The 13,396-nt window shown below is 38.4% G+C and overlaps 1 protein-coding gene across 14 annotated transcripts in view; it reads left to right on the forward strand.

Annotated features, from left to right (window-relative positions):
- The window catches only part of Dnm1l (dynamin 1 like), a 57,396-nt gene that overhangs the window by 13,208 nt on the left and 30,792 nt on the right, over positions 1-13,396 (forward strand). For 4 of the 14 annotated variants that reach the window (XM_008829648.3, XM_008829652.3, XM_008829649.3 and 1 more), the window contains exons 2-5: positions 5,524-5,671; positions 11,378-11,416; positions 12,657-12,703; positions 13,099-13,170. In XM_008829648.3, coding sequence (XP_008827870.1) covers positions 5,524-5,671; positions 11,378-11,416; positions 12,657-12,703; positions 13,099-13,170 — 306 coding nt within the window. Of the gene's footprint in view, positions 1-5,523; positions 5,690-11,377; positions 11,417-12,656; positions 12,704-13,098; positions 13,171-13,396 lie in introns of all 14 variants that reach the window. The other 10 variants (XM_008829654.2, XM_008829651.2, XM_008829655.2 and 7 more) reach the window with 5 other exon arrangements.

A 13,396-nucleotide genomic window follows, 5' to 3' on the forward strand; every position in this document is an offset into this window, starting at 1 on the left:
CTATGACCCCTTCACACCTTCAACACCAGAACCATGCAGGAGACTCTTACACATTACCAAGTCCTGCTTCCAGCTTGAGATAGAAGCTCGGGTCCCCTCTGTGTGCTGACCCTGAGGAAATACCTCCTAGAAGGCTCTACCACAGTGATGCTGGTCTCTTGTTACTTACAGCTGATTTTTCAGCCCCAGCTAACCAGCATCAATTGTCCCAGCAAAGCAAAGGTTTTACTTCAGGTTCTGGTTTCTTCTTAATCACAGCTAATTCTTCAGCCCCAGCTGACCAGAACCCACAAAGTCTCAATTCAAAATCTCACAGGAACAGCCCTGATAGTCTCTGCTTCCCTTTGAAGCTTCACAAGCCAGGCCTCCATTGTCCACAACTCTTTCAGCATAACTGTTCCAAGCTCCACTGCAACAAACTGAGCACGCAATGGCTTTTGCAGCCCAAAATTCCAAACACTTCCACAGTCCTCCCCAAAACACCAAGGTCAGGTCTGTCACAGCAATATCCCACTCTCTGGTACCAGTTTCTGTCTTAGTTTGTTCTTCATTGCTGTGACAAAACACTGACCATTACCAACTTGGGGAGGAAAGGGTTTATTTATCTTACATCTCCCGGGTCACAGTTCATCTGGGAGCCCAGGGTAGGAACTCAGGGCAGGAACCTGGAAGCAGGAGCTAGAGCACAGGCCATGGAGGAATGCTGCTTACTGGCTTGCTCCCCTGGTCCCTGCTCAGCTTGCTCTCTTATCCAACACAGGCCCACCTGCCCAGGGGTGGCACTACCCACAGTGGGCTGGGTCCTCCCACATCACTCAACAATCAAGAAGATGCCCTCAGACATGGCCACAGGCCACTCCAATGGAGTCAGTTCCCCAATTGAGGCTCCTTCAACCCAGGTGTGTTAAGTTGACACAAAAGCTATCCAGCACAATTATATATTAAATCGCTCATAGACAAGGTTTTGTCCATTCGTATTAACTGTTTTCTCCATAGATCCTTGTTAGGTACCATAGCATGGATATGAAGCATTAATTTTGTTAGTTCATTACAATTTTTAGTTATCACTTTGGATTCTTTTATTCTTGATACACTTACAGGTGTTGGCCCAGTTGCCTGACCCTGCACTGGCCTAAGGAGGCAGGGGCTTCACCTGTCTCCCCTGCACTTGTTGGTTCCCTGAGCCATACAGGCTGTGGGTCTGCCTCCTGACTGTAGCCACATCTGTCATTTTCCCATTGACCACACCAGGTTGCTGGGGGAGAATTTGGTGGGAAAACCTGCTCCCACTCCTAGTATAGCCTTGATCAGAAGAGAAATGCATCTTATTTAATACTTGGGGGTTCTTAACCACCCCTTGTACAGCTTTTATTCTTAGAATGTCCTTTGTAAACTGTTCTTCTGGTTTTAAAACCTTCCAGAAACACCTTAGTACTGAATTTGGTTTTCTATCATTTTTTTCTCTGAGGATTTGGGCTTGACATAAATCTTGCCACATTTGTCTTCGAGTAACCAAAGTGAACCATTTCCTGTGTGTGGTCTTTTTTATATCTCTTATAGGCTGTTCTGTTATTTCACAGACATGTTTTACATGCTGCTCAGAATCATGTAGATTTGCCAAAGCCTCTCTCACTTTATGAAGATCCTGTCCCATCAAAGGCCTTAGTAAAGCCATTAAAGCCCCATACCATTCTCGAGGTCCCAGTTGAATTAAGCTTTCATATCTCTGGTGAACACTCTCATCTGGCCCAGTGAACTGGACATCATATATTGCTTTTCTCATACCTAGTTCTCTCAGTAATGCCTGCCCCTCCTTTATAAGTCCTCCAGCCCCTGCTAATCATGTTAGTCTCCCTTGGTGACAACCATGTATCTTTAATGGCTTCAACCAGCCACCCCATTAAGGACTGCTCCCCCCTGCATTGGCCTAGGTTGAACAGCCTATATCGTAAGGACAGACGGGTTGTTATATAAGTCAGCTGTGAAGCTTCTGAAGGACTTAGACTAGCGTCATTTGCTCCCATGTCCCATACTCTCCCAAGCCATGTGGCCAGGGGCTTTCTGCTTGCTTGCTTGTAAGTTTTTCCTAGTTTTAACACTTCCAGCATGGACTGTTGCCTAGCTACAGCACTGTTAGCTTTTTCTTCCTTTTTACTATTATCTGTCTTTTTCTCTGAGTCCTTGAACTTTACAAGTCAAAGTGTCCCACCTTTCCTCTGTCTCCAGCTCTGCACCTGGGCCTCCTTTTCAGCTTTTCCCCCTGGGGCACATCTTTTATCACGCAAAGTGGCTGCTCTATTTTTCTGGGATCTCCCTTTGGGTCCAGAGCAGATAAAAGATCTTCTAGCCTTTGAGTAACTTTTAGCAAATCTTCACATAGCTACAACATATCCCCACATTTACAACATAGCTGTGGCCCACACTTCTGCGTGGCTGACCTCTTTTTAGTAACCCATTGCAAAAATCACATCAGTGCTGCCATTAGCTTTCTACTAAAACTCATTCTCAGTCTTGTGTCATATCCTGTCAGACTACGCCAGTTCTGTGGCCCGAATTCTATCTGGGTCTCCTGCGCAATCAGACAAACCATACATTTTATGTGTATTTATTAACTTACAAAGGAATGAGTACTGCCTCATCAGACCTAGCCACGCCCATAGCATTTGTTCATGCCTCTGGGGCCAGCGATCTTGCCTGGGTCCACAGGAGTCAGTCCATTCTGTCTTTGAGTTGCTGCGCTGGCTGCACATTCCCCACACCACATGCTCTACCCAGGGCTCCTGGCTTCCCTTCCTAGTCCACGCTCAGCGGCAGGCCCTGCCCATTGGAGGAACTAGCCAATCGGGAGATGGTGTCTTAAAAAAAAAAAAAATTAGGGTTTCCAGTATGTTAGAACCTGAAGGTTATTTTTTATGGAGTAGAGCCACATTAATGATGTGGGGAGGTGTGGCTGAGTGGTGGAGTGCTTGCCCAGCATGCCTGAAACCCTGTTAGATTCCAACAGCACAAATAAAACAAAGGGTTGGTGACATTCGTGTACACATATTAAAGCAGATTGAAGGGGAAAAGAGTAGTAGAAGGATCATATATAAAACTTTAAAGCTTGATTTCTGGTAGTCATTGAGATAGTTTTATAGGTATTATTTCAGAATTTGTATAATGTGAAATAAGCATGTTATTGTGTTACTCTAATTTTGTTACTACCTGTTGAGAGACAGTTCTTATGGAAGAAAGTGACTTGATTGGGAGATACGTGCTTATATATGGGGCAGATAGGAAGGTGCAGGTGTTAGGTGAGATAGTGAAATAAGCTAAGCATTTGACTTAAGGACTTTGAAAACAGATAATTTTCTTGGGTCAGGAAGTGGGGGGGATTAATAGTATAATTTTTTTAATCAAAATTAATAAAAGACAGGTTTGGTCTATAAAAATCAAGAAATAGCCATTTGGAAAGTCTGGCCAGAGAAAGAACACAAACACTTACAAAACCCAACAAATTCTGAGCATATTTTTAACTGTTAGGCTATTCCACTTGAAAATGGTTGTCAAACTTAAAAAGAAGAGGAAAAATTTGCTTAAATGATTTTGAATATAGAAAGGAAATGATAGAAAGCAAGCTGCTTTGCTGAGTGAGAAACTGTAAACTTGAATACTGAAGCCTGAAGTCCAGTTCCAAGATGAGCAGCAGCTCTTCAACTTGACCTTCCGCTTCACCCAGCATTCTGTTCTCTATCACAGGGGACTTTCTGGACAGTGTCAATTTGTCCATGTTCTCTGACTTCTGATTGGAGACCTCCCGAGTACTAAGACTAAAGGTGTTCGCCACCCCACCAGCTCTTTGCAGCATTTTTAATAATAGCAAAAACATTCAATAGTTCAGTGCACTGAAATTTAGTTCCACACAGTTTAACTAATAAACATAGATGTTGTTAGATTTAGAAGAGCAGAGAGAAAGAATAAAGTTTAGATAAATGACCAGAGTCAGACCTTTCAGCAGACTGAACTGTGTTTATTCAGCAAGGGGCAACAGCCTACCCTGGGTGGAATGAAAAGTTGTGCTGGGGGGAAGGGAATTGTTGTATATCATATAGGGTTGGGAAATAAAGAGAACATACATAGCTGTGGAGTCTGAGGTCAGGTGTTCTTGGGAAACACATGGTCCCCTTTCCTGGAGCTATTTGCATGAGCAAAACAGAGAAGCGGTTTCAGCCGCCAGTAGCAGTAGAGCAAAGACAGCAGAGACACATCCTGGCAGCAGGGTGGGTTGTCTGCCTTTTCTGAAGCTGTGGCACTCCATCAGACATTGTGAATCTATTGTTATGGAATGGTGTCCCCAGTCATTATATTAAAAATAAAATCAAGTTAGGAAAATATATGCAGTACTGCCCCATTTGAAGTAAAATAATTGTATATTATGGGCACCAGTATTCAAATTTTAAGACCTGGTTGGGGGAATATCTTAAAAAGTAGAAAAATTTTGGGACAGTAGGGCTCTGTTGTGGAACAGCTTTCTCCTGGTTAAAAGCCTTCCATCTTGGGGCTGGAAAGATGGCTCAGCGGTTAAGAGCACTGACTGCTCTTGTAGAGGACCCAGGTTCAATTCCCAGCACCCGTGGCGGCTATGAACTGTCCTTAACTCCAGTTCCAGGGGAATCTGAAGCCCTCTTCTGACCTCCGCGGCATTGCACGACATGGGTGCACTCAGATAAATGCAGGCAATACACTTACACACATAAAATTAAAATAATAAACAAAAATTTTAAAAAAGTTTAAAAAAACCCTCCCATCTTGGAGGAAAGCTTGGTTAAATAGCAGGGTATCTGAAGGGAGGTAGGCCACAGGAAGATATGAGTGGAGGTGAAACACTCCATCTGCAGGGATGCTCATTAAGCTCAGGAAATAGCAACTCAAGAGCTTCAGGAAGTTGCTGCAGCTGACCAGGTTCACTAGGCTCCTTCCTTCCCAAACATATATAAGCCCTAAGAATGTATAAAAACTGTTTTCAGATAAGCAGAGCTGCTAGAAGAGCCACGCAGAAGACAGTCGCCAACCTGTTTACCTGCCTGCAGGCTGGGCAGTGCACTTCAGGTTTCCAGCTTCGGTGAACTGTCACCTACATTGGGTTGGGCTTTTGGTGATGCAACTGTCTTTGAGTCATTTCTGTTCCTGTTAGTAACCCTTCATCTGTATTCCTATAGGTAACCCCAATAAAACTAATTGGTTTACCAAGTTGGATTTTGGTGGTGTCCTTACTTTGGTCCTCACTGGTTCCATAATCTGGGGTGAGCAGATGTTTGTTCACACCTCCTCAGGAATAGTCTCACACAGGATGTCTTACAGATTTTACTTTGAGTGGGCTTTTTTTTTTTTTTCTTTCCTGATTTGAATTGTTTTTAAAAGACTACAAATTGTTTAAAAAGAATAAAATTTCATTCTACTGATATTTTCTTTAACTTCTCTATATACTACTTTGTTATATAGTCTGTTAACAGAAAAAAAATTTACTCCTTTTTCTGTTTTCAGAGCAGTGGAAAGAGCTCAGTTCTAGAAAGCCTAGTGGGAAGGGACCTACTTCCCAGAGGGACAGGCATTGTCACACGGAGACCCCTCATTCTGCAGCTGGTCCATGTTTCAGCAGAAGATAAACGCAAAACAGCAGGAGAAGAAAATGGTAAATTTCAGAATTGGAGTAAGAATTATTTAAAAATATTTATTTTTGGTCTATTAGGATGAATTTTAAAGTTAAAAACTTGATTAGAAAATTAGAAATTAGTGGCCATAAAAAAATTAGAAATCCTGTGAAAAGTAGTATTCATCTTTCTTTAACGTAAAAAAAAAAGTAATTTTTGTTTAAAACACTGAGGAAAGTTGTTGGGAATAGTCCCTTAATAGTCACTTCTGAGTAATTCAGCCTAGTAAACTGTTAGTAATGGTATTTAGTAGAGAATCCAGTGCAAGAGTCATTAAATAGCAACCAGTTATTTAAGGGAAGAAGCTGTTTGGTTTTTTTCAGTGCTAGGCATTGACCCCAGGGTCTTGCACATACTAGGCAAACATTCTACTGTGGTGTCAGAAACCCAGTGCTTGTGTTTTTTTGGTTGTTGTTGTTTATTTGTTTTGAGACAGGAGCTTACAACACATTTCAGGCTGCTTTTGAGCTCATGATTCTCCTGCTTCAGCCTCCTGAGGGCTGGAATGATAAGTGCGTGCTTCCATGCCTAGTAAAAAAATGTTTTTAAGTATCTTTTGGAGTGTTTCCACCATGCCTAGCCAAAAATATTCTTCTTTTTTTCAAATTTAAAAATTATTTTTATTTTCTGTATGAATGTTTTGCCTGTATGTGTATTAAGTACACCAGTGTTGTACAGTGCCCCTGGAGGCCAGAAGAGGGTGTTAGATCCCCCGGAACTGGATTTACGAATGGTTGTTAGCAGCCATGTGGATGCTGGGAACCAAACCTGAGTCCTCTGCAAGAGTAGCTGAGGTAGTAGATGGTTTTCCACCCCCAAGGTTCCATTTTAAATAAAATCAGATTTACTGCCTTTTAGTTTATTTAGCACTGCTGTTTTACTTGCTCTCTCTGATCTTACCATGTGCTTACAAACTTGGATTCTTTTTCCCTTCATTTAACAGGAATGTTCTTTTTTTTAAATTTATTTTTATTTTATGTGTATGTATGTGTTGCCTGCCTGTAGGTAAATGGACCTGTGTCGTGCAGTGCCCACAGAGGAAAGAAGAGGCTGTTGGATCCCCTGGAACTGGAGTTACAGACAGTTGTTAGCCTCCATGTGGGTGCTGGGATTTGAACCTGGGTCAAGAAGCTGTTTGGTTTTTTTCAGTGCTAGGCATTGACCCCAGGGTCTTGCACATACTAGGCAAACATTCTACTGTGGTGTCAGAAACCCAGTGCTTGTGTTTTTTTGGTTGTTGTTGTTTATTTGTTTTGAGACAGGAGCTTACAACACATTTCAGGCTGCTTTTGAGCTCATGATTCTCCTGCTTCAGCCTCCTGAGGGCTGGAATGATAAGTGCGTGCTTCCATGCCTAGTAAAAAAATGTTTTTAAGTATCTTTTGGAGTGTTTCCACCATGCCTAGCCAAAAATATTCTTCTTTTTTTCAAATTTAAAAATTATTTTTATTTTCTGTATGAATGTTTTGCCTGTATGTGTATTAAGTACACCAGTGTTGTACAGTGCCCCTGGAGGCCAGAAGAGGGTGTTAGATCCCCCGGAACTGGATTTACGAATGGTTGTTAGCAGCCATGTGGATGCTGGGAACCAAACCTGAGTCCTCTGCAAGAGTAGCTGAGGTAGTAGATGGTTTTCCACCCCCAAGGTTCCATTTTAAATAAAATCAGATTTACTGCCTTTTAGTTTATTTAGCACTGCTGTTTTACTTGCTCTCTCTGATCTTACCATGTGCTTACAAACTTGGATTCTTTTTCCCTTCATTTAACAGGAATGTTCTTTTTTTTAAATTTATTTTTATTTTATGTGTATGTATGTGTTGCCTGCCTGTAGGTAAATGGACCTGTGTCGTGCAGTGCCCACAGAGGAAAGAAGAGGCTGTTGGATCCCCTGGAACTGGAGTTACAGACAGTTGTTAGCCTCCATGTGGGTGCTGGGATTTGAACCTGGGTCTTGAGCGAACAGCCAGTGTTCTTAACTGCTGAGCCATCTCTCCAGCCCCAGGAATGTTATTTTTAGGAAGAGTTCTTGCTCTGTCTCCAGTGTAGTCCAGGCCAGCGTCAGACTCATCATGTAGCCAAGGATGACGTTGAGCTCTTGATCCTTCTGCCTCCATTTCCCAAATATAGGCATGTGCTACCCCACCCAGATGTAGGAAGAGTTTCAGTTTTTAAATTATTACTAATTTTTATTCTCCTCATAGTAAGGCTTATATCTATATTTTATCTCTATCTCTGTTTTTATTTTTAAAGATCTTCTCCTTTGACCTACTGGCTTAGATTAAACTAGGTTGGATTTTTTTTTAATGTGTTATATGAATATCAAAACCAGAGTATAAAAATATGAATTGTCATATGTGGTTGGATTTGTAAAAATTCAAGTATTTTAAGAATCTACTAGGAGGTTTTAAATTGCTTATATATATATCCTATATTAATTATTAGCAAGATTTGAAATGTTTGGGAGTAATACATTCAGTATTCTTGTTTAGCAGTGACTTAGACTTCATCTCATGAAAGCATGTAAAATTGCTGTACTTTTAAGATAGCTTTTGTAGGAAAGTGCTTTGGCTACCTCTTATTTGCAGAGATGTGTTTTCAGTGTAGTTTTGTTCTACTTAACTTTCTGATTTGAGATGGGATGATAGTTTCCTGCGTCTGATTTTTTTTTCCTTCATTTATTTATAGAAGCTCTCTGTGGTAATTGCTTTGTTTTTATTTTAAAGTATGTGAAAAACTTGTCATGATCATCTACTATGACCTTTCAGCAGTAACTTTAGAATCACTGATACCGAGCTTGTAAATACTAACAAGTAATATTTTATGATAGACTACTGGAGAAATTTTTTAATTATATTAGGTATCTTCTTGGCATATTATTAATTACTCTGTATCTTTATAATATTTATTATTGAAGTTCTTATTCGTTTGCTTGTTGAGACAGGGTCTTGCTAAGTAGCCTGTGGCTGGCTTATAATTTACTGTGTAGACCAGGCTGGCTTAGAATTTGTAGTAATACTCATATGTCTGTGTCCCAAATTCTGAGATTACAGGCATGCATCACTATGCCTAGGTTACTGAAAGTTTAAACCTTGAATTTAGTCATTCTTCGGGTAACTTGTGGCTGAGCCTTAAATATATAGAATAACATTTTAAGAATTTCATTCTCAGTGATTTGATCAAACAGATTTACCTTAAGCCATGACTTTCGGAAGTATATGACTTTAGGTCTTTTTAATTTTTTAATTTTCTTTAGTCACTTTGAAAAGGCTGGTGTCAGGCTCAGAGGTTAAGAGCACTGGCTGCTCTTGCAGAAGACCCAGGTTTGCTTCCCAGTACCCACATGGTGTCTAACAATGTCTGAAACTCCAGTTCCAGGGGATCTGATGCCCTCTTCTAACCTCTGTGGGCATTGCACGACATTGGTGCACTTACATACATGCAGGCAATACACTTACATAAAAATAAAGATAATACAGAAAAGAAAAAAGAAAGGGCAGGTATCTATTAGAGACTATTTGCAGATGTGGGCAGTATTTCCTTAGATAGAATTTTGCTTGTTAAGAAAGGATATATAGGGTCGGATGTGGTGGCACATACCTTTAATCTCACTTAGTGCTGGGGAGTCAGAGTCAAACAGATCTCTGAGCTTGAGGCCAGCCTGGTCTACATCACAAATTCCTGGTCAGCCAGAGCTACATAGTGAGACCCTGTCTCACAAAAGGAAACCAGAAAATGAAAAAAGGGGCTATATATTTCCATTATAAATACATCAGTTCCTTGGTATCTCTTTGCCTGTGTGTCTTCTATGTTTTGTTGATGTGGTATTAGTTCAGTAAAGCTATCTTGTTGCCTGCACAGGTATTTTTCCTGAGCTTAGTGCCTATAATATGTGTCGGCATATTTATACTTCCACCCACATGTCACACTTCCACACCCAATAACAACTACTTTGTATAAAATAGATATTCAAGTCTGAGCACTAATTTCATGCGTATATTAGCATAATTCATTGACTTAAATTTCTTTTTATATTTATTTTCAAGGGGGGTTCACCATGGAGTGTTATCTGGGGGTCAGAGGACAACTTATGGGGTTCGGTTCTCTCCTACCGTGTAGATCCTAGGGGTTGTGAACCCTGGTCATTAGGCTTGGCAGCAAGAACTATTACCTACTGAGATATCTTTGGCTGTCTTTATTGTCTCATCAAAGACCTTTATCCTTGGGATAAGTAATTCTAGCTTATCAATAAATCATTCTAATCCAGATTGATTAGAAACTATGAAGCAGATTAACAGTTTAGTTTAAAAAAGCATGAACAATGTAACAGCTTGACATTGAGAGAGTACAGGGAAAAACATTAGGAGGAAAAAGCCACCAAAAATTTAAAAGCAAACCCTAAGCCTTTTTGTGTAAGGATTTGTAAATAAAGCTTCTGGAGGTTTTATCATATAACAGAGACTCATGTTATCAATAATGTGTTAAGAGCAGTGCATTCATTCTAAGATGACATGGAGAAGTATAATTTTGAATAGGTCTCTGTGTTTGATGTATATAATTGTCAGGAAGTTTAATTTAACATTATTGAAGTCTTTTATTTTGCTAGCTGTTTCGGACAGTTGAGTGGTCATATGTAAATTTATAGAATTCTTAGCTTTTTCTTTGTTATCCCCACTTGTGCCAATGTAAAATTAATTTTCTGTTAAATTCTTAGAGAACAAAATTAAATTATGTGTTAGGGTGGGGTAGTTTAGTTTGAAGCACTTAACTTTCTCATATACTTAGAAGTAGGTCAAACTTTTACCAAATTTCCTTTAGATGAATTCCAAAGTGTAATGCTAATTTAAAGGCCAAAATTGAACTATGTGTTATATACCTCAGAACAGTGTCAACATAAATTTGAAAGACTAAGTTTATTTGGGAAAATAAAATTTTGAACTAAAACAAAGGTTTTGTGTTTTTTTCTTGAATGCAAGTACATATGCTTTGTAGAATAATGCTTTAAAAATATATGTGTATGTATATATATAAAATTTGAATCTTTACTCCCATTTATAAAAGCAGTTAGTTGTCCCTCTGAAGCAGTGAATAGTAAAAGAAAAAGTGAATAGTAAAAGGAAAAAGGTCAACTCAGTACTTCTGTACAAGAGACAGTGCCTTTTGGATTGAGTTCATGAAAGTGAAGAGTTAATGTTTTGTGATGTTCTGTTCTGCTAAATTTAATGTATATTTCAAAGAAGACACCTAATAAATGGTTAGTCATGGCTAATAGGCTCATTGTTTGTACTTACTAATTCTTAAAGTTTTTTAAAAGATGTACTTATATTTCCTGAGTTCTCTCTCTCTCTCCTTTTAACCAGTTTCTCTTTTCCTTTCCATAGTAGACTGTCAAATATCTGAGGCAAAGTTTTCAGTGGTAAACAATTTTAATACATTTAGAATTAGAAACAGTGGTAACATAATCATAATGGAAATCGTTTACTAAAATACTAAGTTGAAGCATTGCACACCATATGCTTTGCTTATAGTACTTAAAAATGTATTCATCCCTGCAATTCTAGTAAGTTTTGAGTAGTTAAATGCTGTGTGCATTTGAAACGTAATGTTTTTACACATTGATTTTTTTTAAAGGTTTAAAATTTTAGGGATAAGCACTAAACTTACTTTGTGCTGTTTCTCTTTAACTACAGACCCTGCTACATGGAAAAACTCAAGACACCTTTCTAAAGGTTTCCTTTATCCATTTGTTTATAGCCATTTTTCTATTATGCCTGCATGTGTGTCATGTACCCTTACAGGCTGTGTGCATCTTTTTCTTCCATTTTTATTTGCCTGTCCACATTGATTGCAGGTTTTAGTGGCTCTTATTATTTTGGCATTGCATTAAAATGCAGCCTCTTTTGGTGGTGAATTTATTTTTATTTTATCTTTTAAAAACATGCTTGTGAAGGTAGTAATCATTTATATGACCAAGTAAATTAAAAACATCCCTTTGTACTGCCTCTGTGAGTTCTATTCATCTAGATTATTCCAGTCCTTCAAAGAGACTCCTTGGAAGAAGGTACTAAACTAAGCTTCAAGTAGGTGAGCATTTTACTTGCAAAAAGGATCCAGTTCTGTACACCTTTATTCCACAAAAGAAAGGATACACCTTTTCCTAAATAATTAAATAGATATCTTACAGTTACTTTTATTTCAATTTCAGGTGGCTGATTAACACATTACTTTAATAAGATATTTTCAACTTCGGAACTTGGTGAAAGCAAAATAGCTGTATTTAATAGAGGTACCTGAAGGAACAGACTGTGACTAGAAACTAATGGAGAATATCAAGTCCATATATTTTTTTATTTTTATTTGCTTTTCTTCTTTCATTTCTTTCCTACAGTTGTATGAAAAAACATAGACTTGGGAGAAATCACCTTGACAGCATTACCCTGCTAATGAGAGAGCTCTTTAAAAGGAAGAAATAGTAACTATATATAGCAAAAGGAACCAAATTAAAAGACAACAATAATAGTAAACAGAAAAGTTGGCTATTTCATTCATATATTGCATGCCTATTTTTAACTTAAATGATGTGCACCAGTTTGTTCTATGTTCTTTACATATTCAATGGAATTATTTTTTTTTCTTAGCTTTTACCTTAAATATTTTCATTGGATAAACTGCTTTCATGTATAAGATGTTTAAAGAGTTTATTTTCACAAACAAAACAGGAAGTGAGCAATTTATCTATGAAAACTAGATTTCAAGTGCTGGGAAGACTTGAAAGCAACTCCACTTGAAGTGAATCATGCTTTTGAATTACTTGCTGTAATATTTTAAATGTGACGTGTATATAACAGATTCTAAAACACTTGTTAACTTGGAGTTATTGGGAAAAGTTTACCTTAAGTGTTACCTTTTAAAATTCCTAGCTGTAAAAAGTATTTTCTGGTTTCTAAGGAATGAGTTTTTCTTTTCTAGGAGTAGAAGCAGAAGAATGGGGTAAATTTCTTCACACCAAAAATAAGGTAATCACTCAGTGATATAGTGAAGAAGTAGCACATAGAAAGTTATATTTTGGGGGCTGGAGAGATGGCTCAGCAGTTAAGAGCACTGACTGCTCTTGCAGAGGCCCCAGGTTTGATTCCCAGCACCCACATGATGGCTAACAACCGTCTGTAACTCCGCTTCCAGGGGATCCAACTCCTTCTGACCTCTGCAGGCATTGCATGACACGGGTGCAGTTATATATATGCAGGCAATACACTCATGCACATAAAATAAAAATAAAATATTTTAAAAAGAAAAAATATTTTGAAAAAAATAGTAGGCAATGAGCTTGTTTTTTTGTAAAATAAATCTTGTTTCAGTAACATTTCTAACTACACTGGTTTGAATTGGTACTTTTGGTTCCAATTTTTAGCTTTACACGGATTTTGATGAAATTCGACAAGAAATTGAAAATGAAACAGAAAGAATTTCAGGAAATAATAAGGTAGGCATTTTTTTCAGACCTAGAATTCATAAACAACAGTATCATTGAATATGTCCTAAATATAATATGTGAAGTGCTTTGTAAATTCATAACCTTGTTTTTTTTTGTTATTACTGAGAAGTTCAGGCCTGTGAGAGTATTCTGTCATTGAGCTATATTCCAAACCCTTTTAAAAATTTTGATACAGGGTCAGTTTATTATTATAAATTACCCAGGCCTGGCTTGA

Source organism: Nannospalax galili, unplaced genomic scaffold (assembly GCF_000622305.1).
Source record: "Nannospalax galili isolate Female #2095 unplaced genomic scaffold, S.galili_v1.0 scaffold454, whole genome shotgun sequence".
Classification (NCBI taxonomy): Eukaryota; Metazoa; Chordata; class Mammalia; order Rodentia; family Spalacidae; genus Nannospalax; species Nannospalax galili.